Here is a 23605-nt window from a genome sequence, read left to right as displayed (position 1 = left end):
GGGCAAACATCTCCCTCATAAATCACAAATAGCTCCCAGACAAGAGCTTGACTCCCCAGTTGACATTTAGGGACTGGGGGAGGTGCAGTACTCCAGGGAGCAGCAAGAGATAGACCGAAAAGGAAGACTGCGGGTGATAGTAGTGATAGATGAGAAGAAGCGAACGGCAAATAAGATGGGAACCACCCTAATCCGCTTCATCCTGCTCCCAGGATGCAGGTTTGAAGGGCAGAAGTGACTTATCTGGACAATTCGGGCAGGCTGGGCACAGCTGGCCTATTTATCTCCATGCTCAGTAAATATTAAGTGTACAACCATCCCTTAAAGGTTCTGCTCTGTTGTCATCTTGCAGGGTGAATAACCTCCTTCTTGCGGAAATAACCTCTAGAAGATTTTCTTGTGAAACTGAATGTTTGAATACATTTAAATTGGTGGCAAACTGGTTGACATAAGACTTTATGTAACTGTGCCTAAGCAATGCTTTGTTACATTCGCATCTGCGCAGCAAAGCTTTCAGCTCAATTATAGATGTATTCCAATATCTTGAATTAGCTTTTAAACAGAGGAAGCTTGTTTTGGAATGATTGCCAATGCATTATCCTCCTGCATGTTGCTATGTTTTTAGTTTTCCTGTGAGGTCCTTGGAACGTTTCCATGCCATGCCGCAGAGGTATGGCAGCTATGTGTGGAAGCATCTCATTAGCTTGGAGTCAGAGCCTGGAATTGGGATTTCCCTTAAGAAAATAGTAATTGGGGAAATCCATGAAGCCTTTGTTGTTTTCGTTATATTTTCATCTCAAGGTCCACCATCCTCACCTGGGCCACCAAACACTGGTTGTTGCCATGTTGCTAAGGAGATCCACACGGCAACCAAGGGATCCCTAGGGCATCCTGGGTGGATGGGTGGTACCATTTATCTTTAAAAGTGGGAAACTGTATTATTACCTCACCAGGATGAAGTCTGGTTTATTATTTTTAGAGACTGTTTTTACTTCCTACCACAAGTAAAGTTTTCAACATCACTTGCTCACCTTCATTCAAACAAGCAAACAAACAAACAAAATTTGATTTTACAATTTGATCGTAATTAAACAGAAAAATAATTTTTAGCCAAATCAATTCAGTTCAGTCTGAATGATTTGTTCACAACTAAGTGATTAGATTTTTGTGTTCAATTCTCTGATACAGTTGCAGTGGTTAATGGTTCACCGGAAGAAAAAATTATATACAGTAGATGTAAACTTTGTTCTCACTTAGGGCTATTATATGACTTAAGGAGTCTTGGAAGGTAGTTCCAAGCTATTGTATGACATAAGAGGCCTTGGAAGATAGTGTACAAGAAAAAAAAACAGTTCATCCCATGTGATCAGTGTTGAATCTCTAGATGATAAGAGCTAGATGTTCAGAGTGCCTCCTAAATTTTAGATAGATGTTTGTTGTTGGTAGATTTTAGCTGTAAACCCCCTGCTACAGTCTCTCGAGTCAATGCAGTGATCGAATTGCATGAGTGTTTTAAGACACTACAGGAGCGCTCGATTTGTTGTACTGCAAAACACTCACAGACACTTTCTGAATTTCCTCAGGACCATCTCCACTGGAGACTGGAAGACACCTGCTCAGTTTTATAGGGAGAAATAAAACCTGATGTGAGGATGTGTGGTCTGCGTGTTCCAGCTCCGCTGGTCACAAATCTCTCTCTCTCTTCTCTTAAAACACTGTCTTAAATGAGAAAAGCAGCCCCTGCAGAACCCTTGGACTGAGGTTTCCTATGCTGCATGCTCCTTTGATAGTATACATTTGAAGACATGCTATCCAGTTTACAGCTCTCTATAGATTTTATCCAGTTTTATCTGAAAGTTTTCTGATGTTATTTAGTTAGTAGTGTTTTTGGGGTGGAATTTTGCTCATACTCTAAACAAATTATTTTAGAAAAGTAACAGACCACTTGTCATCCACAGTATGTATAATTTGAGCAATCAAACCTGAACACTGTCAAAGTGTCCTCCCTTATGAAGTGTTAGAAAAATTGATTAGTGAATTGGTTTGCTTTAATAAAAGTTTAATACTCCTTTAACCCCCCCCCCCCCCACCACCACCATAAATTTAGACCAAGAAGTATTAGTTGACATTAAAATACTAGGATCACATTCTATCATTTAAACTACTAGGTTTTACCCACTTATCATTTAATCATTTTAAATTTAGTATGATGCCTTTTCGTTTATATATTTTAATAAGACAGGTAAGTTTAAGTATGTCGTTTAATTCATACATAAATATATATGTTATGCCAAATAATGATGGAACATTATTTCACCCATATTTTGGCATTTTATTTTCACAGTTAGTATAAACATTGACACTTTAATTGCATTTAATGTTCATAAAATCAATTTTGTAAATTTAATTTGATGCAGACACCAAAATGGGAAGTCTCGTCTTTGCACCGTACGTATTTAACTAGTCATTTAATGTCATGTTTTAAACATGATCATATGATTTGAACATGAAAAATAACCCTGAATATACTGAACACTTATCTCTGAATATATAAAAATTACATGCTTTTTTTTATAGTTATATAGGTAATATATTTAAAAAGGTGTTGCCCATTTATTGTAGTGAAGTTAACTACTTTTTTTAGCAGTATTAGTGACTGTTTTGAAAAGTAATGCTTGACTGTGGTGTAACTACTTCAAATTCACTTCCTTGTGGCTTGAAAAGCTCAATTTTCAAAGCAGCTCCTCCAAAAGCAAAATAACCTAGCCTTTGTAAACATCTGTCTCAGATAAATAACTGCATTTCTGTTTGTGCTGCAGGTGTGACTATATAAGCTCTTCAATCTTTCCCTCACCGTTTATTCATTCAGCAGTTCATATAACAGAGAGGAAATTTTTCAGTTGCCAAATTCATTGTCATCTTTTTTTTCCACCCCAGTGGGAATCTAATTTTAGTCTCGCGTGTGCGTGCGACCTTGTATATTTCCCAGTGTTTGTGCATAAGAAATAGGGTTTGCGCCTGTGTTTGTGGCTATGCTCTCAATTTCAAGGCGGAATATGTTTTTTTGCAAGCTTGTGCGAATGTGTCTTTGTTGTCTTCTTGGTTGTATGCTTATTTATAAGTGTGTGTCTTTTGTGAGAAAGTGCATGTATTGCAAAGTGCAGCTTAATATCCAATCGGTGACAGGTTGGAGCCATTAATAAGGTGTTGATCGGGCTGGGCTGACAGTTCTGCTGACAGAGGGAGATCAGAGGGAAGAATCATGCCTAGCCTGGGGTCCCTGAGCTTCAGGTAGCCACTCTCTGCCAGCCCCTTGTGTCATTACCCATGCTGAGGAGGCTGAGGAGGTGGTACCCCACCTCTGACACCTACATTAATCAAACTCACACCCCCCTTCCTTCTCATGCCCACCCGCCACCCCCTAATCATCAGAATCTGGGCGCTAGGAGGCAAAGAAGAGGATACGGCTGCAGTGTGAAGGATGTCCACTAAACTGTTCCCTGTTCGGCTTTAACACCTGACTGTGACTGATGGGATTCTCTGTACCCCCCTGACCCGCCACACAATTAAATATCTGAGCCCTCACTCACCGGGACGAATTAAAGTCCCAAATTACCCTCGCCATTGTTTTATATCTCGGTCGCAGCCTGTCCCTCTGCGTCTTTCAATTCCAGTGGTTTTGATAAATGTTTGTGCTGTGCTAAGGTAAAATGAATTAGAAGAGACTGGGGAATTGTTTCGCGATCCATACTGCAAACCGAAAAAGGGGCGTAGGTAGTCCAATGCCTGTAGGCGGGAATAGAAATTAGGAGCGTTTTGTCGACTCCCACTTTTTGGAAACTAGAGAATAGTGTAACATCCGTAGCGCAACACAACAATCTCGCACCTGGTAGTGCTGTATTGATTGGCAGCCACCTCCATGCTAATTATTGCTAATGACAAAATCGGCCGTGCAGTGCTTGATTTGCATGTGCAAACACTAAACTCGTGTCAGAGTTATCTGCTGTGATGGAAGCATGTGCTAATCAGGATGATGGACTCTGAGAGCTCGTAATTTCAGTCTCGTGTCTTCATTGTTCTGCATTGTTATAGCGCTAGCTAGTAAAAACAGTGACCTACTCAATTGCTGTGCTTGATCACATGGATCGTTTGTGTGTAGATGGCAACATTATGATGAGAGGGCATGTGTGGTTTGTATTAATCAGGAAAAACAATGCTTAGGCTTTATGCATTTTATTTTTGGCTGTTAATAGGGCCTGGAATTAGTAATCCATTCACTTCCATTCATGTGTATTTGAATGCAGGAGAGCAAACGTACAGTGGGGTCCCAAGATCTGTGACCACTAGTAAAAAGGGTTCTATTATGCAGTTTTTTTTTCTAATGTAATTGCACACAACTGTAGTAGCAAGTTGCATGGACTTCATAATTTCTCCAGCATGATTTGACAATGATCCAAATAACATCTTGTGCTTCAGTGGAAGCAGCAATAATCAGACTATTTAATGAAGAAAGATTTCCAAAGCCTTCTCACAATTTTTTTTTTTTTTTTTTTTTTTTTTTACCCCTACTGCATGTATGATTTTCATCAGGTATAAGGAGCTGCAGGAAATGAGGTGGAGGTATACAGTTTGCAATGTATTTTTGTTTATTTTATATTATTTTAATATTCATTCAAAACAGAAGCTCTAGAGAGGAATCTGAAATCATTTTCATTATCTAGTATAACCCATTGCTAATGAAGCTTACCTGAAGAAGACTTTCATTCATTCATTTAAAATAAAATAAATATAAAACATGACAAACTTCATATAATTTATCAGAATTGTGTGGTTTAAACATCAAATGAGTCTTGGAGATCAGTTTTGGCTTTAGGGAAGACCAAATAGAGGTTAGACTTGTGAGGAAATCCCAGACACACTGAGCTGCTGTAGAGGAAATGAAAGAGAGATAGAGTTAAGAAAGAGATGAGAGAGTAGAGTAGACTCAGACTTTCTATCTGATCCTTTATCAAGATAAATGATGAGACCTTAAGGTCCTATAATTAATTTAAACCTTGCATAATCACTGCCCTTATGGCCCAAACCAGTGCTGTCCACCAGAAACTACACGTTTACATTCTGATGATTAAGTAATTTAAGCGATATGTTTAAGAGGACAGGCTAACATATTGTATTGAATATGGCTGAAGGGCACTGTTAAACACAACATTCGGTTTATTCATGAAAAAATGTGAAATATTCTGAAGAATGGCCTCAGATGTCATATTGCTTTTGTAAAAATGTTTCTACATAATACTAAAGACATACATTTTCATTGAAAATGTTGTTTTATTAAGCAAATTCAAGTGGCAACTTTGCATTCTGTTTATTTTAGCATGAAAGCTGTCTGTTTTATAATTGACGTTTGGTATTTTCTAAAAACATACACTTGATTCAAGTTTTCTAAAATGTTTTACAATTTTCCAAGAACAAACACTTGATGTTTTTCACAAGAAATATCGCCAGCATTAATTCATCATCTCCTATATCACTGCATGTCAATGTCAAAAAAAAAAAAAAATGCAAAAGTCAAGTCCATGAGGAGCAGAATGATCTGACCTTTTTAGGTGCATGGTACCTCAGCTTCCTTTGGGTTCCCTCACCAGATGGTCCACAGACAAAAACCGATCGAGGGTCCTGATATATGATGTGGGTTGATCAGATTATACAGCTGTAATTGGCCAAATGAGTTGACAGCGCTAGGCGCTTGATTAGTTTAGGTGGAAACAAACGAAGGTCTGGAGCATGTGGCAGAGCACTGGTGGCCATTGTGGCGTGGGAGATGATGGAGAGAAGGGCACAGCGAGAGGAAAAGAGGGATAATTTGATGTGGGAGGTGGATTTGTTCACGTGTGTGAGCTCGGATGAAAAGCGTGCCCTTGTAATAGCGAAGATTTTATTCAACCATATGAATGTTAATCTCGGGTTATTTCTCGTGATTGACAGTGTGCTGTAATTTTGCTGCTTTTAAGCTCTTTTGAAAGCCTTTGTTGGGGTAATTTGCATTTTCACCATTCGATGTAATGCGAATATGTAATACGTTTCATTTCGTTTTATGCCTCTTTGGTTTGATTGGCTGGGTAACGGTAGGAATTAATGTGAATGCTTTCAAACATATAAACCATATAAACAAAAAGTCATCAGTAGGTCCACGTGGGATTTCAGCACTTGCTTCAATAATTGTGACGGAAAAGCTGCTTTATTGTGTGGAATTGAGGATACTGTGCATCTGTTGTGGTTGTAGATTCAATGCAAGCTTATAAATGAAATTAATATGTCACTAAGAAGCACATTCATAGACGCATCTTTCATTTTTCTTATTGGTGTGCATGAAAGAGGTGATGCTTATATGTGTAATGGACGAAATGGTGCTCTGGTCGTATACACTTCCTTTGGTCACCCCCACACCACCGTCTGATTCTGCAGTGTCTCTCAGGCTTGGGTAAACAGCTCTTCTTTTTAATTAAAATAAATCCACTTTCAGCCAATATTTAGCACCCTGCAGAGACAGGGCTACCTTTCAAGATATGGGGATACAGTGGATAGATTTAGAATGGAGATTTAACAAGGGAGATTGAGATATGGATAGAGAAATCAAGTTCTTTCATCAGCCATAAAGCAGAGACATGCATTGTTTATGGATGTGTAGAACAGCATTCTCAGTGCGACGTCACTCTGTATACTCTTTAGATGGGTTTCCTGCACATAAACACTGCTGAACATGCACACAACAATTTTTTTTTTTTTTTTGTGCTCCACCCAAGTAGTATTTATTTATTTATTTTTATTCTTTGCTGTTGTCATTAAGAAAGAGTTATTACACAGTGTCTCTCTCTCATATATGCTTATATTAAGAAGCTCTGACTTAATTTTTTTTTTTTTAGGATTCCAAAATGAGCTTTGCCATTGTGAGAATAAATTGCATTTAAACTGCATTAAAATATATTACATTTTAAAATTCTCTCTCTCTCTCTCTCTCTCTCTCTCTCTCTCTCTTTCTTTTTCGTGTTGCTGACAAGACGCTTGCTGTCTGAAGGGATATTTTCTATGGATTGTTTCAGAATATTTTGTTATCTTTCAAAAAAAAATTCCACATATAAAAGTAATAGCACGCCTTTTCTCAACATTTGTTGAAATAGTATTGGTCTTACAAAGAGGCTTTATCAGAAGCACCATCATGTAACAGGGTGTCCATGTTTTGAACTTTGTGCGTTTTCATTCCCTGTACAGTCATACAATTGAAATGTGATGTCATATCAGAGGAGCGATTCAGTGGCGTCCCATTCTATAGCAGCTAACTGTGTTACTAGTGGTTGGGCTGACAAAGGAATAATACATTCACATTCATCGGGAGGCTCACACGCATGGATTAAACTATCAAAAAGATTGTTGGATCCAGCTTGTTGACAGCACTCATCGCAAACTAAATGTTGCAGCAGCATAAACCTTACAAGCTCCAACATGTCGCCTTACAAACAAACAAAAAAGTTGGAAAATGCTTCTCCAAGTCAAAGCTATCATTAAGTACCTACTGAGAGCCCTCTTTTTAAAAGAAGCACTGTGATAACACTGCAAAGGTGTGTGTGTGTGTGTGTGTGTGTGTGTGTGTGTGTGTGTGTGTGTGTGTGTGTGTGTGTGTGTGTGTGTGTGTGTGTGTGTGTGTGTGTATGAAATGCAGCAGGAGTTTGAAAAATGAGCGAGGGCAGTTGAAAGAAGGGGATGAGAGAAGAACAGATATTTGTTTTTAAGTGTCTGTTTTTGAATGATTTCCACAGAAGGGCTTTTATTTTGCTTTGATGTCAGAAATCAGTTTGAAAGCAGGGGATTCCAGCATCCTGCTCGTGCAGGGAATCCAGCCCCTGTGTTGCCTGCACAAGTCCAACCGCTCTTCTGAGGAGTCAGGCCTTGTTTGATGATTTTACAGGTCTGCTTTTATCGGCCCTAGTGCCTCAGGACTGACTGCTATTGATTCAAGGTTTCACGCCGAATTCAAAGCATCTTTAATTCTAGATATGCTTGAATTCAATTAAACTACACACTTTTTAACTCGAACTGGAATAAGGAAAAAGTGTGAAATTTGTCCTTTATCTGTAAAATTCAATTCAATTACATAATGAATTAATAAAAAAGATAATTATGACTGCACGTCACAATTGTGATTTTATTTCTTGTAACTGCCAATCAAATTGCAATAAAGGTGTGTGTGTGTTTATATATATATATATATATATATATATATATATATATATTACTGCTGTCAAACAATTAATTGCATCCAAAATAAAAGTTTCTGTTTACATAATATATGTGTGTACTGTGTATATTTATTATGTATATAGTGTATACAAATACTCACAGCATATATTCTGAAAATATTTACATTATAAATGTACATGCATTTATAAAATATATTTTTACATTTTAGATTATATATAAATATATTTCATATATAAACAACATATTTTACTAAGTATATGCATGCATGTGTTTCTATATATTCATGCTGTATATATATATATATATATATATATATATATATATATATATATATATATATATATATATGATAAATAAACACAGCACACACTGTGTTTGTTATGTAAACAAAAACCTTTATATTGGATGTGATTAATCATAATTTCTAAGCATGCTGGTGGTAAATAAAGGTGTATTTTAGAAAATTTAGCATGATGAGTAATGTAACTGAAAATATCAAAGAGTTAATTTTCATAAGAGTGAAAGGTTCTCAAATGATTATAAATGGGAATGTGGTGAGGATATTGTAGGTAAACTGAAAAACCCATTTGGATCTGAATATTGGATTTTAATGATTGTTTATTTATTTATTTGTGCATCCTTTGGCTTGCTTGTTTGAAAAATTTATTTTTAAGGTTAACATTCTTATAAATTGGTTCTTAGGTTTCTCTGGCATCTGATATTTGGAACTATGAAAGCTCAGAGGTCTTTGTTTGATTCGGCTCTGTGTTTCACTATACCGTTAGGGGGCGCTATAGACTCGTCCACACAAAGCAGGTGGATTAAAGCAGCCAGGCGGCATCCAGTGCGTCCACGCTCGGATGGAGCTGCAGACACAAACCCATGCTCGTGCGCGGTTGAGCTGCGGCACAGTTCACAGCATTTTTTCACCCTGCCTGACACTCGCTCTCAAATTAGAAAAAAGGAAAACCTGCTTTTATTTGTTTTAATAATGAAAAGCAATAGCATACATATTGGCCGTCAAAATTACATTTAACGGCAGTGTGTAAGTTAATTCCTTCTCAGGAAATGAGATTTGTGTGTTTGACCTCCTCAGTATTATCCACCTAATGCAGGACAGCCCATCAAATTTTAATGAAACCAATTATACAGTCTTAGAGCTGAGAAGATAATGTTTCAGTGAACGATGGTCTTCCGCTCTGCAGTATCTATCTATCTATCTATCTATCTATCTATCTATCTATCTATCTATCTATCTATCTATCTATCTATCTATCTATCTATCTATCTATCTATTTATCTATCTATCTATCTATCTATCTGAAAGTATAGTTTCAAAATTCTAGTTTAATATATTTCCTATTTTATTATATTGACTGTATCTTGTATAACTTATATTCAATTGTTGTATAATTGTTGTTTTGTAATATTTTTTATAAAAATTTACATTAAGTTTAAAAAATACATACGTGTGATTATAATTACAATTATATTACAAATCATATAATATATATATTTATAGGCAATTTCCCAGATTTAGCAGTTATTCTAAAGGAACAAAGTCAAATTAAAATTGTAAATATAAGTAATAATAATAATAATAATTGTATCAGTTTGTTTTAATTTTGTTTAATATTTTATATAATTGATATATATCATTGGTGGTCCTATACTGTCTTTTCGTTTGCTGTGGTGCCGATCGTATGGCGCTTTGGGTCAACTTTGTGGATAACACCAGAGCTGTGAGCCAAGATCGGCGAGAAGCTTTGAGCGCTCCCCACCCACCTCTGCCCACAACATCCTCCTCCTCCTCCACTCCTCCCGCTCTCCTCCCCCTCGCTGTTTCTTCCTCTAGCATGAGCGTCAGTCTTGGCTCGGCCCGGGAGCTGTGCGCACAGGGGTGTCAGTTATGGAGCTGTAGGAGCGCTGCAGAGCTCTCGCCCTTTCCAAGACTGATCACATTCACTCTAGTGTAGACTCACAGAGAGCGATCGCACGGGGCCAGCGCCACCCCAACCGATTTACGCTGGATTTAACGGCGCGCCACGGAACTTTGGAGCGGCTTTCTGGACGCGGAGTTAAAAGTGTAATGAAACGAGAAGACATATTTACAATTTAAACACCGGAGAGGGTCGTGGAAGCGACCTGTAAGATTGCCTGTAAGGTGCTTCAGAAGCGGTTGAAGGAACCTGAGCGCGCAACATTTCCACGCGCGTTTGGACAGATCCGCATCTGTCTTAACGCGTGCTCTCTGCTGTTTCTAACTCGCTTCTGCTGTTTTGTAGTCCCGTTAGGACAGAAATCAAAAGCTGGGATAAGGCATGGTATAACCCACGGACTGGCAGACACTAGTTCAATCCTCACTGGTGCGCGTGGCTCTCATTGCTCATCCAGAAAGACACCATGAGCCCAGCGAATACTCATCTGACATATCAGCTGGATCTGAGCAGCTACTGAGAGTTCCTACATACTCCAAATACTAAAAGAGGAGAAACTTGTCCGGTGTTTGAGATCTGAGGTGTGGGGTGGATGTGGACTATGACAGAATGAGTCCTCTAACACACCTTTTACTCTGTGGATTAGTATGCTTTAACCAAGTGGATGGTGAGTTACTTTTTGTCCTCGGTTCTAATAGAACGCTTTAGCTTCGGAGAAAAGATATTTGAGTTTTCTGAGACTTTGCGGTTCGTGTATTACCCTGCTAAATGCGTAATTTAACTCTATATTCACCTTTCAGAAGTTTTCCTTCATTATTATTATCTTATTTCGTTTCAATTAGTTTCACAACTAAAATATTTTCATTGTACGGTAGGAGCGACACTTTTTCAGGCATCACTTGGCAAAGTAAATTTAATTTTAGTCCGAGTAAAAATGTTATGTTGCTGTGTATAATGTTTGTGGAGAATTATTTGTACTTGAAGGGGGGAAATACTTGTTTGGTATGATTTATCATCAAATGTGTCAAACTTCTGCTTTAGTCCATGTTTATAACTCCAGCGTTAAAGCAGTGTGGTTAGGTACCCACTATTGCTTTCCACAGCAGGTGCCACAGTCGCGGTAGTCTCAGAATGTGGGGTGACACCTGCTGTGAAAAGCACCAGTGGATGCGCAAGGCGTGGCGCAAAGATTGCACATATGATCCCCAAATGAGAAACATAGGATTTAAGAATCACAAACTGATAATTTGATGTTAAAATAAGATTGAAATGTGTTTTTGCAATGAAATGGATATACTGTACTAACATGATCCAGAATGAGATTTCATCAGTCCAAGAGTAAGAAACAATCAACTGAACCAATTACACTAGACACAATAGTATGCACTGAATTCTAAAGAGCTTTCAATATGGATATTAACTTCTGAACTGGTGCTATTAGTTGCATCTTCTGATATCTCTGTGTTTGGTTTCATTTTAACATCTTGCTTAGTCCGTTCTGCTTTTTAATTATTACATAATGATTATTATTCCAGTAAAACTCACACAGGCTTATATCTGATTTATGTAATATTTGAAACAGCATGTTTATTTCCCAACATTTGTTCATGTCTTTTCTCTGCATTCCCTAAGTTGCTTGAACTGCTCAGTTTTGTTGTATAGATCATGACCATAAAGGAGTTTGAGCAAATCACTTGTCTATTTTGTGGTATATATATATCATAATTATACAAGTAAATGGCAATGAGCTTTTTAATTATTCGCTAATGAAGATATTGTTAGTGGTGTGAAACAAATGACTTTGATGTAGTCAGATTGGTGTGTCCAACCATTAAGTCTGTATTTTAAGAGAATAAAATTAATATATCTAAGTGTATGGTGTGTTTAGATAAGGCAAACTGCACTTGGAGTTGGCGTGGGTTGTATTTGGGGACTTTTCATGATGTGAACAGTTCATATTTGTCTTTGAGTCAGTCACACGCATTACATTAGCTGTGTCAAGAGCGCCTTTGTCCAAAATCCCAGTTTCGCACTTAACAGTGTTTGCTTGGGTTTTTGTTTGAACTCTTTAAAGGGAATAAGGCCGGTAGATGTTACAGTGACTGATGAGGGGCTGAGTCAGGCTACAGCGTCTGCCATTGTCCTTCCAGCTTCTGCACTTGTCTTGTTGTTTGTCTCCTGTTTTTGTCCCTGTATCTACCATGGAGCCTGCTAGTCTAGCCCAATTCAGCTCAGAAACTCCATGTCCTTCCCAATTTTTGTTGCGCCCCAGCTGCCGGTTGCTAGGCATTGGCTGAAGGCATGGCCCTTAGTTTTTGGAGGGTAAGAGGGGTGAAGGTCTTTCTAGAAGGGCCCATGAATCACCCCGGCGAACGGTTTGCTCCATAACCCTCCTCTCTCCCTGTCCGACTGGTCTTTGAGAGGTAATCCGGCAGTTCTGGTGGAAGGAGGAGCTGGGATTGAGGAGCAGCCCTCTCCAAGCAGACAAAAAAGGCTGTGGTGATTCATTCAGAAAAGGCTGTGTGTGTAACAAAGCTGTCCTGGGCTTGAATGACCGTAGACATTTAGTTCTGTTCAGGGCCACGGTGATTAATGCTGCTTGGGGAGGGAGGGGTATGAATGGAGACTTGGTAGAAAAGAGTTTTTGGGGTTCATAGTTGTTGTTCTTCTTGTTTTGATGTTGCTTTGACGCAGCTAGTCTGTAAGACTGAGACGTTTTATTCCAGTTCTGAAGATCTTTAGCGATTGTGCTAGTCTGATTTGACATTTTTTTCCTAGCATGGGTGAAAAAAATGCATAGACTTAAATTGATGATGGGACTTGAATCATAGAGTCTTAGGTGGACTGTTTTCACTTGTTTCTTAAGATAATGCAAAAACCTAGTAGATGTTATAAGATACAGTATAGCGGAAATGCTTACTCCTGGTTGCAGTATTTTGTCCTTGAAGCTTTAGGTTCAATGCTTTTGCCCCTATGTTCCCACGTCCTAGTTTTCTGCTATTATCCAGGGTCTGATCCCATGGTTAACTTTGCTACTTTTAGTAGTGTGTTCATAAACAAGAGCAGAGAACAAGACAATGCCCCACTCCCAAGCTCCCCTGGTGGAGGTGAGGAGATGTGCACCTGCCAGCGGTCCCTTGTGGGTCTGCTCTAAAGATGCGCGGTGTATCTGCCTGCACACTGAAGCTTCAGTTCTGCAGTGTCAGGAGAAACTAAAACCAAGACTAGAGTATATGTGTGTCTGCGAGTCATGATTGAAAGAGGCAAGGAGAAATGTATAACTGTAGGTAATACATCTGCAACAAAATGTCAGTGTGGTACTCATGAACACTAGAGAAACTTGATTGCTCAGAGGTTGCTCCTTTATCTCTTATGCTTTACTGACATACAGGTATCGAGATTACCTCCTAATAATTTTAGGAGAAACAACAGAGACAAGCTTGATAGTTCATGGAGTTGTTGCTTCTCCTAAAATTCCTTAGGAAATGTACCTGAATTTTTAGATTGTTTGGTTTCAGAAAATAATTTAATAAAAAAAAGGTTTCAGATCATATTGACACTTCTGATTGCAATTTTGACATTACTGAGATTTGATTTGAAAGTCTGGCAGGGATGCATGTAAGATCATTTGGGTCGTTATGGATGTTAAATCATTTGGAAGTTTCAGTTTTCTTAAATTCATAGCGTGTTTGATGGTACCAATTATATGAACAGACTTGACGTAACTGAATGTGATCTGTAATTAAACTTGCAGTTGTGAGGTGGGTCTGATTTGGGGTCTTTACGAATGAGACATCATAAAAGCTGGGTTTAAATGGAATTGTTCTGCACTAGTTGGCTAGGCTGTGATGCATCGCTGTCATAATTGTGCCTCATTTTCGAAGAGAGGCCTGTGGTAATGACGCGTACGCGGCTCAAAACCACAAAGCAACCACACTGGAGTCAGGGAGTGTTTGTGCATGTGAAGATGTGTGATGGTTTCTCAGTTTAGCACTCAGATTAAAACAAGGATGGGCTCTCGGAGAAAGAATGTGACGGATAGCTGGAGCGAGAGAGGAGATGATAGGCAAGCAAAGAGAGAGCGGAGGGTGTAGGGAATCTATAATGAGGGTTAAAGTCGGGGGTCAGCGTGTGGGCACTTTGCTGACATTGTTTTAAGAGCATTGAGTATCTAAGCATGGGAGGCTGGATAGTATTACACAACTGCTGCTATACTTAGAGTATCACTTAAACATCCTAAACCCGCCTCTTCCTCCTCTGAGAATCAGCCAAATCCATCTTATAATTGATAATTACTTTATTTGCAAGCAACAAACGCTACGTCATTCCAAACTCAACCTCAGCAAGTGCGACGGAACAGGAACAAGACATATTTCTCTCCTTCACAGTTTTTGTTGACAGTAATTTTGTTTATTCGCGTCACCAATGGCTGTAAATGTGAGAATGGATGAATGACATTTAAAGGCGGCTGTTGAATCAGGAATGCAATGCAGTGGAGTAGCTGTATTTTAGCAGTTTCTCTCAATGGAAATGTCACAAGCAGCACAAAGTGTGGAGATTATATACATTAGAGTTGGAAAAGAGCTTCAGGGGGATGAGACCAAAACGTTTTCATCTGCTTGGCTTGCTCTCAGTCAAGCATGCCTATGACATTTTCTAGAAAGACGATGCAGTGGCGTGAGACTTGGAGTGAGGACCATGTTCTTTTGTTAGAAGTTTCATTTGTTTCTGGGATTAGAAAATGACGTGATGTGGCCTGATTTCTGTCTCTAAGGTTTAGTTAAACTCTTAGTCCTTCAAGCAAACCCTGTGGAATTTCCAGTTGCTTTCCAGTTGCTGTCAGGTGTTTTCCCACAGTTAGAATCTTAGCTTTGATCCTGTATCATATTTGACACAGTCATTTCAGTTTGTAACTTTTATAACTAGTGACGATGTGCAGAAATTTCCTCAAGACTCTACTGATGTATTATTTTTCCCAAGAAACAGAGTTCCCCATACTTGCTGACAAGATCAAATATACATAATGTAAAATCTTTGCTCTTCACCTGTACGCACTGCTAACACTCTGTTGAGTCACAAGATACATATTATTTCCTACATAGCGGATAAAGCATGTCAAGAGACCTTTTTTTTATTTATTTAAATTTAGCTAAAGACCAATCAGTTTTCAGACTTTTACTACATTTGTTACCCTTTGATGTACAAATTGAAGAGATGCACATTCTTATGAACCAATATGAATATGGACCAAAACGATTTATTATATCCAATTAAGGGCTGAGAAAAAAAAAAAAGACACCAAACCTTCCTAAGCTAGGTTGATGGTCTTAGACTGTTTCCCAGCCTGGCCAAGCTGGCAGGCCACTTGGTCTCCTGATATGATCTGTTGAAATGTTGAGCCAATTCATTTGGTCTTTAATGTGAATAAACAAAAACGAATGAACCAAGTGTCAGATTTTCCCTCAGTGAAGCACTGGGTATGCACTTTCCCTAGTTTCCTAGACCCAGACTGGCAGTCCAAAAAGGAAACTACAGTGTGATAAGTATTAGAGACAATTTCTCTGGCTAGAGATCGTTCTTTGGAGATAACGGCCTGGCCTTTATCTTTCTCTCTCTCTTTGACAGTCAACAGACTCGACCGAACACAGTTTGTACAATCCACTGACTTCTTCAGTCCACAAAGTCATGTTTGAGAAAGTGTCATTTGCTCTTTCATCTGTTGGCTTCACCTTGCCCTCGTTTAGTTGTCTCTTGGCAGCTCTTAGATAAGAAAGGATCTGTGTCAAGGCTGAATGACTGAACACAACATAACACAAACAGATAAGAGGAACCCACACACACACACACACACACACACACACACACAGAGAGAGAGTGGTAAAGCCCAGATAAAGAATTTAAATGAAATTCAGCTAACGCTGTTTTTTCAGAATAATCAAATCCCAGAGCTGTGGTTTTTCCCCTTTGGTCTGGAACTCGATCCAGCCTATGCCTGATGCGTATGAGACACTGCAGAGAAGACAGTGAGATTAAAAGCAGCTCTGTCGGTCATGAAAATGGATGAGTCCCAGCCGCAGTGGAGCAACTGAAGACAGAGAGACTGCCCGGCACTCCAAAGCGCATCCGTCATGTGCGTCAGGGCAGTAATGCAGAGAAGATCAGTGCAGGGCAGTGTATAAAATCTTCCACGCTGCCACCTTCACTCGCATGCATCACGGCTGCGCTTCAGACCGCCCGCTGTGGGCCCAAGACCAGGCCTTTTGATTATCACAGAGAAAGTTTTACTGAGGAGATTTTATAACTTTGCTGAATAAGGAAGTTTATATTATGAGTTTGAGGCAAGTTTATATTCAGTCAGGATTGGAAAGGGCTTTGTAGGTTCACATTTAGGGTTGTTGTACAACACTTGTGAAGTTAAGCACACTTAACAGTCTAAATTATAGGTTTAGATTTAGGATTGTATATTTAAATTCAGTGGTTTATCCGTCCAGTTCACAATTAAAAGCTGAGGCTTACTGAGGTTTAGAAACTGGCTTGATTGGATATATTATCAAAAGTCGTAGTTGTAGATGAAATTATAAATGTCCATTTCAGTTACTTGTAAATACACTGTTACTTGGAGTTACACACAGTTTCTTGTGGATGTTCAGTTTTGAAAACATTGTTGCAGTGTTATTAGTGGCAAAGTTTTCCAAATAATGATATCAGTAACTCGTGTTTTCTGTCAGCAAACAACTCTTGGTTTCCTGGGCAAAGTACGTGTGAGGTTCAGGCATGACATTTGTTGGTTACCTGAGTCTGTTGATGACCTCTCGTACATAGCTGAGGTGAATTTGATAAGGCATCGCATCTGTCATGAATACGACATGGCTAACAACACACTCACAGAGTCATCAGCTGAATCTACGTGGAAAATGGCGAGAATTTCCTGAGTACTTCCATTTAAAAATGCAATACTGCTCTTTAAAACATCAACTTTTTTTATACTTTGTAGATATACTATAATCACTTTTTAAGCTTTAGAATAATTACACACTTGTTTACTCTTGGTTTCAGCATATAGGTTCTTGTCTTACCATAAATATAAAGTTCTTATTATGTAGAGCAGCCCACATCTTCCACAATAAAGCTGCCTTCTATCAACTCTAGTGACTAATGTGGCCACCTTTCTTTAGTTCTCTTCAAACGCATATAGGGTTTATTTATTTTTCACTCTGTTGACTTTGGACCATGAACTGTGAGGTATACCAAAGACATTACTGTATGTCAGGAGACAATCATACCGCTTTTTATGTAACTCCACAAAGCCATCGCTGCTCTTCAGAGCCGTTCAAAGATCAGCCGTCACCAGGATGCAAAGAGTGAGTGAGGAATGCCGCAGAACACCTGTGTGTGTGCGTGTTCATTAGGGTGTGGGTGCGTATGCACACACACAAAGCCCTACATAGCTCAGATGTTAGCACACACATGCTGTTATAAAAGACCCGGCACCACAATATTTTCACAAAGTCAAACAAACTCACACCTGCGGGAGCTCATTTCAAAGTGTCCACACTGACCTGACCCACATTATTTTACAAGACAATCCTGGCATGTTAAAAAGATATTGAATAAATATGTACAAAAAGCGCATGATAGCAAGGGCTTTCAACCACTGCGGAAAGCAAAGCAAAAAAAATTGTTTGGCTATTAGTAGAGAATAATCTGCACACATATCATTTCTTTAGCAGTTATTTACTATGGCTGGTTGATGACTCGCGGCTTTGTTCAGTCCTCTAAACATAAGTATTAAACTACAGCTCATCCTGGCCGATTGTGAAATGCAATGATAGCTCAAATTGTGTGATTTATTGACAAAAGGTTTGTGCTATTTATTTTATTTATTATTTTTTTCTGAATTGCACCAAATATAATAAATGTGCAAACAGTAGGCCTAACATCCCTGAAAACATCACACCCGGTCCATCATAATGGCCAGGCCTTAGATTCCTTGCATCGATTCATCAGCCTGAGAGAAAACAAGAGAGTTGATGTGAATGCAGAAGAAAGAGGGGAGTGAAAGGACGAAAAGGAATTCTGTCTTCCATGCCTTTCCTTTTCTCTCTCAAGGCCCTGACAGGTCATTTCCTGATAGAAAAGAGCGATAGAGGGACGACTGCTGATAGAAAGTGGCAGACGGAGATGGAGGGAAAGTGAACTCCTATCCTGTGAAGAGAACATAGAGGTGTGGGGAAAGATTTGAGAATGAAGGAGACAACTTGACAGGAAGTAGAAGCCGCTGAAATATAAATATGTACAAACCCATTATCTCTAATTATTAAATTCTCATTCCTTTAGTTGGGTCTATTTATATCTCACCGCAGGAGCGGACTCAGGAAGCGTACACTGATACAAAGTCAATAACTCACTGCAGGGGAAGAGTGTGTGTAAAAGAGAGCGAGATATATAGGAAGGCAATATCTGGAAACATTCCTTTTTTTGAAGAGGAATATAGGCTTCCTGGAATTATCAGGCTCTCTCGTTTTTGCTTTCCACGTGTATGTCTGTGCAGATGGAGACCGGTCAGATACCACACTGCACAGGTTTACTGTGGGTTTGTTTGGGTATATGTTATGCAATTCCATCTGAGATAAGTTTTCAAGACTTAAAACTTGAAGTTATTGTGCATCCAGGGCTCTGTAAGACACTGGATGATAGGCTTTATATGTGTGTATGGTGACAGCATGGCGACAAGATGAATCTTCAAGGACGTTCCTGTCTGTGCGAGGTTGTGCCGTCGGTGTATTCAGAGCTATATCTGAAAGCATCTAGTAATATCATCCCTGTTTCCCCACAGACATTTTTATATTTTCCACTGATGACATGATGAACGAGTCGCTGTCAGACTAGCCCGAGTGAAGATATTCATCTCGAAGAGAGAACTTCCAGTGCCTGGAATTGAAGTATTACCAGTATAAGGGTTAAAGGGCTTCCATAAAACTCAATGCCTGCCGGCATTTCAGTTTTCATGTTTGTGATGACTGAGAACAGGGATGTGCTTTGAAACAGTGTTGATATAGCAAACAGGATGCAGAACTGCAGAACTTAAAATGAACTTAGGTTCAAATAAATTAATGCAATTATTTTTATACAGAAATGGCAAGTTTGTCAAAATAAGCCATGTTTGATTTTTTTTTTTTTAAATGCTTAAGTCTTGACAGACAGACAGACAGACAGCCAGATAGACAGATAGACAGATAGACAGATAGATAGATAGATAGATAGATAGATAGATAGATAGATAGATAGATAGATATTTAGTCGCTGCCATTTTGACCCCATTCTTTCAGTCTCAACTTTCTTTTCTGCTACTTAAAATATAATAAAATAAAAAAACAAGGAAAGTATTTTCTCATATGTATGCTCAGTGAACCATAAATGATTGTCTATTTGACGTTCCTTCAGGCGCATACTAATTTAATTAACGTTAATCCGCATCAAAATCATGAGATAACCATTCGTCTAATGGTGACCTCTTTCATCGCCTTTTATTTATTGCCAATGGAACAGTGTAATTAGAACACCTTTGGGACGTTGCCCGTGGTAACCTCTGATCACAGCTCCACACACACACAATAAGGGATGCATCCTCTGGGGGCTTCCTGGCCTTGCTTTAGTGGGTGGTAGAAGCTCTGGCTATTGATTTGAATGGTGGGCTGATGAATCTCAGGGGAACTAATAAAAAATTGTTACGAAGAAGATCATCAAAGCTCCCCAGCCTTCTGCTTTGCACATGAATAAACGTGTGGCAGAGCTAATAGAAGAATGATGGAGGTGGCATACGTGGTCATCTGTGCCCAGAAGAAAATTTTATTGCTCTGAGGTTTTATTGCTCTTTCATGGTTCTCAGTTATGTTTCTGTGAAGTATCAGATGTTTCTCCTAAAAACTCTTGGGGGGAAATTTAAATGTAGAGAAGCTTATATAATTTGGTAACTGATCTGAGCAGAGTTTGAGATCTTTTCTGAAACTCTTGAGTAGATGTGTGATTTCCTGGATCTCAGGAGAGTTGTGATAGTCTCCATTTGTTCTCATTGGTGTCTCAGAAATACATTTTGAGATTTAAGAGGTCCTGTTTGTGGGTGAGGAGATGCTTTGACTCCTATAGCAAGGAGATGAAGAGCACTTTATGGAAATGTGCTGTAGATGGCTCAGCAGCAGGATCGGAAAAAAAAATATTTAAACTATTTCTGTCCTCCTTCATCCATTAAGGGTTGGCACAATATGTATAAGGATGAAATTAGTCCTCTCGCCATGCAGGAGACAAGAGGGAGGTTCTGCAAGTGAGCTATTGTTCTCAACCAGCCTGTAAACAATGACTAACATGACAGTTCACCCCCTCTAGGCTTTCTCATCCATAGAAAACACATCCTCCTCCTCGACTGATTCTGTAGGCTGCATATGGCGAGGATGAGGAGAGGAAGACAAGCTTTAGGAAACTTAGATAAGGTGGAAGAAGAATATGCACTTTCCATTTTTTGTATTTTTCTTATTTTCTACTAAAATCTACTTTCTGGAAAATGGATGGCTATAAATTGCATCAGTGCTATATATGTCATATCGAGAATGATTATGAATGCATGAATAAAACTCGATTGGAATGTCAACAGTTTCTTACACGGATTTCCATGCATCATGTGTGCGTTCCCCAGTCCAAATGTGTGTGCATATGCATATATGTCTTTGTGTGTGTGTGGGCTGGCTGGGGGGTCCAAAGGAAGAGGAAATGGTTCTTTGAATTGTGTGCGCTCAGAGACATGGTAAAGAGCACTCTCCCAAGCGGCCAAGAGCACTTGATTGTACAACAAGCAATGATCGCATTAAGAGAGGGCAGCAGGAAGAGAGAGAGGGAAACAAAGAGACAGAGAGTGGGAAGGAAATGAATTGACTTTGCCAGTGGCTTATTCTGCTGATGGGAGAAAATATAGAAAAAATTACTTTTTAATTTTCATGTGCTACATCCACAAGTGTGTTAGGGGGAAATGGAGTGTGTGTGTGTGGGGGGGGGTGTCTGCCTGTATGATTGACCCAGTTATAGTGGTCACTATAAAAACTGGTTTTACAATTTCAAGAGTGGAAAATGTTTACCTGTTGTATATCTGTAGAGGTAAAAAAAAACACAGCATTGGGGTTTCAAAATATATAGCATAATAAAAAAATAAGCAGTATGTTTCTTGCTCAATACTAGTTAAGTTAATAGAATTAATACTTTTAGTTAGATACCACCACCTAGTACCTAGTCAGAAAGAATGGGCTCCATTTATGCTATGATGCAAATAGTGTTCCCTTTTATCGATTTATCATCTATCTGTTTTTATATTTCTTTCTGTCCCTTACTTAACAGGGAAAAACACAATTTTAGAAGCATCTGCTGAGCAAAATTTCCTCCTGGATAAAAAGACGAAAGAAAAAAATACAGCAAGCAGATGGTGCATCAAGGTTCAGACGATTAGAGGTTGCAGATTGGAATACAAATTGGATTAAAAGAAATTAGACTAATAAAAATCGAATCGCATGGCAAGTGCAAGCATATTCACCTCAGTCATGTAAAAGTCTCTGCCAGTGGCTGTCGATTAGAAGCTAAACAGATGCTCCAGTGAGATAGCAGTTAATATATGCATTGTATGTGCATTCTTGGTGGACATGGTCCCCCCATCATCCTCTTATCTCAACTCACCCCATTTATCAATGACATAATGTTAATTCGTGGTTTGTTCATTTAGTGACTTACAACATCAAAATGAACCCGTTTCTGATTGCTGTAAGCAGGACATAAACATCAATCATAAACAAAATGTTACAAACATTTGTGTTCATTCATAAAAAATGTGTGTAGGTGGAAATCGATTCTGAATATCATAAGATCCAGAGGAACATGCATGTATACACCAAGTTTACATCAGTGTCTCAACCTTAAATAAGTTTGACATCTCAGGTTTTGAGGGATGCAGACTGCCAAGAGGGAGGGAGAAGAAGAAATGCGAGAGGCAGTGAGAGAGACCAAATCACTGTATCTGCAAACTTCAGCAGAGCTCGGTTTCATAGCATGCAGCACAACTTTAACATGAAACCTGGAGGGTACAGGATAAGATCTCACCCCGTCAGTAGCAATTCCCTTGTGTGATCCCCAAGTCTGCTCTGGGTCCTGTGTGTGGCCCCAGTTAGACAGCAGACAGCTGGAATGATCTCTAATCAATGAGAGGGAAATGGCAGGAATTAACACAAATTAGGTGAAGGTGAAGCTTCCTTTAATTTAGTCCATACTGCTCTGTGGGAGAGAATTAACATTTGAGCACACTAAGACTCAGTAAAATATATTTGCATGCAAACAAACAAGCTTACTTCTCTGCCATGCTGTGTCCTGGACCAACTGTTAAGAAGAGACATCGTGGATATCGCATTAAGAAGTGATCCTAAAAACACTAAACAAATGCTCTTTTTTACTGCAGATCAATACAGCAACCGAAAGAGTTTAGCACTGCAGTGAACTCTTATACATCAGCACTGAACACCTGCCATCCCAAGAAAGGACACGGCCACCTTCAGCTCAAGCTAGCTGCTGCCACTGGGGCTCTCATAGTGTAGGAGGTCCGTTCTGTTCTCTGCAGTGGTTTATGTTGAACAAATGGCTAGCGAGCAGCTGTTTTAGCAGTGCTAAACAAACAAAGCTGCAAAGAGCTGTGTGCTGATCATACTAGCATGCTACTCTCTCGGGAGGTTTAGCCCTTAGCAGTGCATAGAAAAAGCAAATGAACAAACATATTGTGCTTCATTTGTAGATGTATCTTCTTGGTCCTGTTGATAATCTTGCATAATTCCCTTTTTTCGATTTCTCTCTATGAAACTTGGTCATTATGGGCCCACAATGTATGTTTTCTGATCCCCACAAAGACCAACAAACACATGAAAAAATCATATACCCCTTCCTTTTGCAGTTACTCGTTGTTTTAAGCGATTCCATTCCATGAAAGAAGTCGAAAAAAAGCATTTACAATCTCAAGGTTGTTTCCAAGCTAGCCGTGTGCTATTGAAGCGTGGAAAGCTTACAGCATTCATCTGATGGCAGCACTAGTGGCTTGGGCTTAGCATCTCTTTTTGGCCGGGTTTGGGGGGATCACGGGCTGCTTTTGTCCCTCTTTGGCCCGTGCCTTAGTGATGTAAATGCAGGGTGGCCTCTGGCTCCTTATCTCTAGGGTTAAGGCTCACACTGCTCTTTCCGCAATCTATTATCATAAGGGCCAGACTCCTAGCGTGTGCTTCTAGCTTTATCCATACCAAATGCAGGGCCATGCAGGGGAACGTTCAGGGGATTAGCATTTTAACACAGTGTGAGTCTAAACCCCTGAACCTCACTGTCACAGAGGGCAAGTCCCC

General features: G+C 39.2%; 1 protein-coding gene across 10 annotated transcripts in view; it reads left to right on the top strand.

The window, feature by feature from the left end:
* Window positions 1-23605, top strand: part of LOC132107756 (roundabout homolog 2-like) — a 386527-nt gene that overhangs the window by 194129 nt on the left and 168793 nt on the right. The window contains exon 1 of one of the 10 annotated variants that reach the window (XM_059513944.1): window positions 10109-10860. The exons of the other annotated variants lie outside the window; for them this stretch is intronic. Coding sequence (XP_059369927.1) covers window positions 10803-10860 — 58 coding nt within the window. The 5' untranslated portion in view covers window positions 10109-10802. Of the gene's footprint in view, window positions 1-10108; window positions 10861-23605 lie in introns of those variants that run through there. 10 annotated transcript variants of the gene reach the window in all.

The sequence above is a fragment of the Carassius carassius genome, chromosome 28, assembly GCF_963082965.1.
Source record: "Carassius carassius chromosome 28, fCarCar2.1, whole genome shotgun sequence".
Taxonomy (NCBI): Eukaryota; Metazoa; Chordata; class Actinopteri; order Cypriniformes; family Cyprinidae; genus Carassius; species Carassius carassius.
Note: the sequence above shows the minus strand (reverse complement) of the source record. Positions and strands in the feature narration are given on the sequence as shown.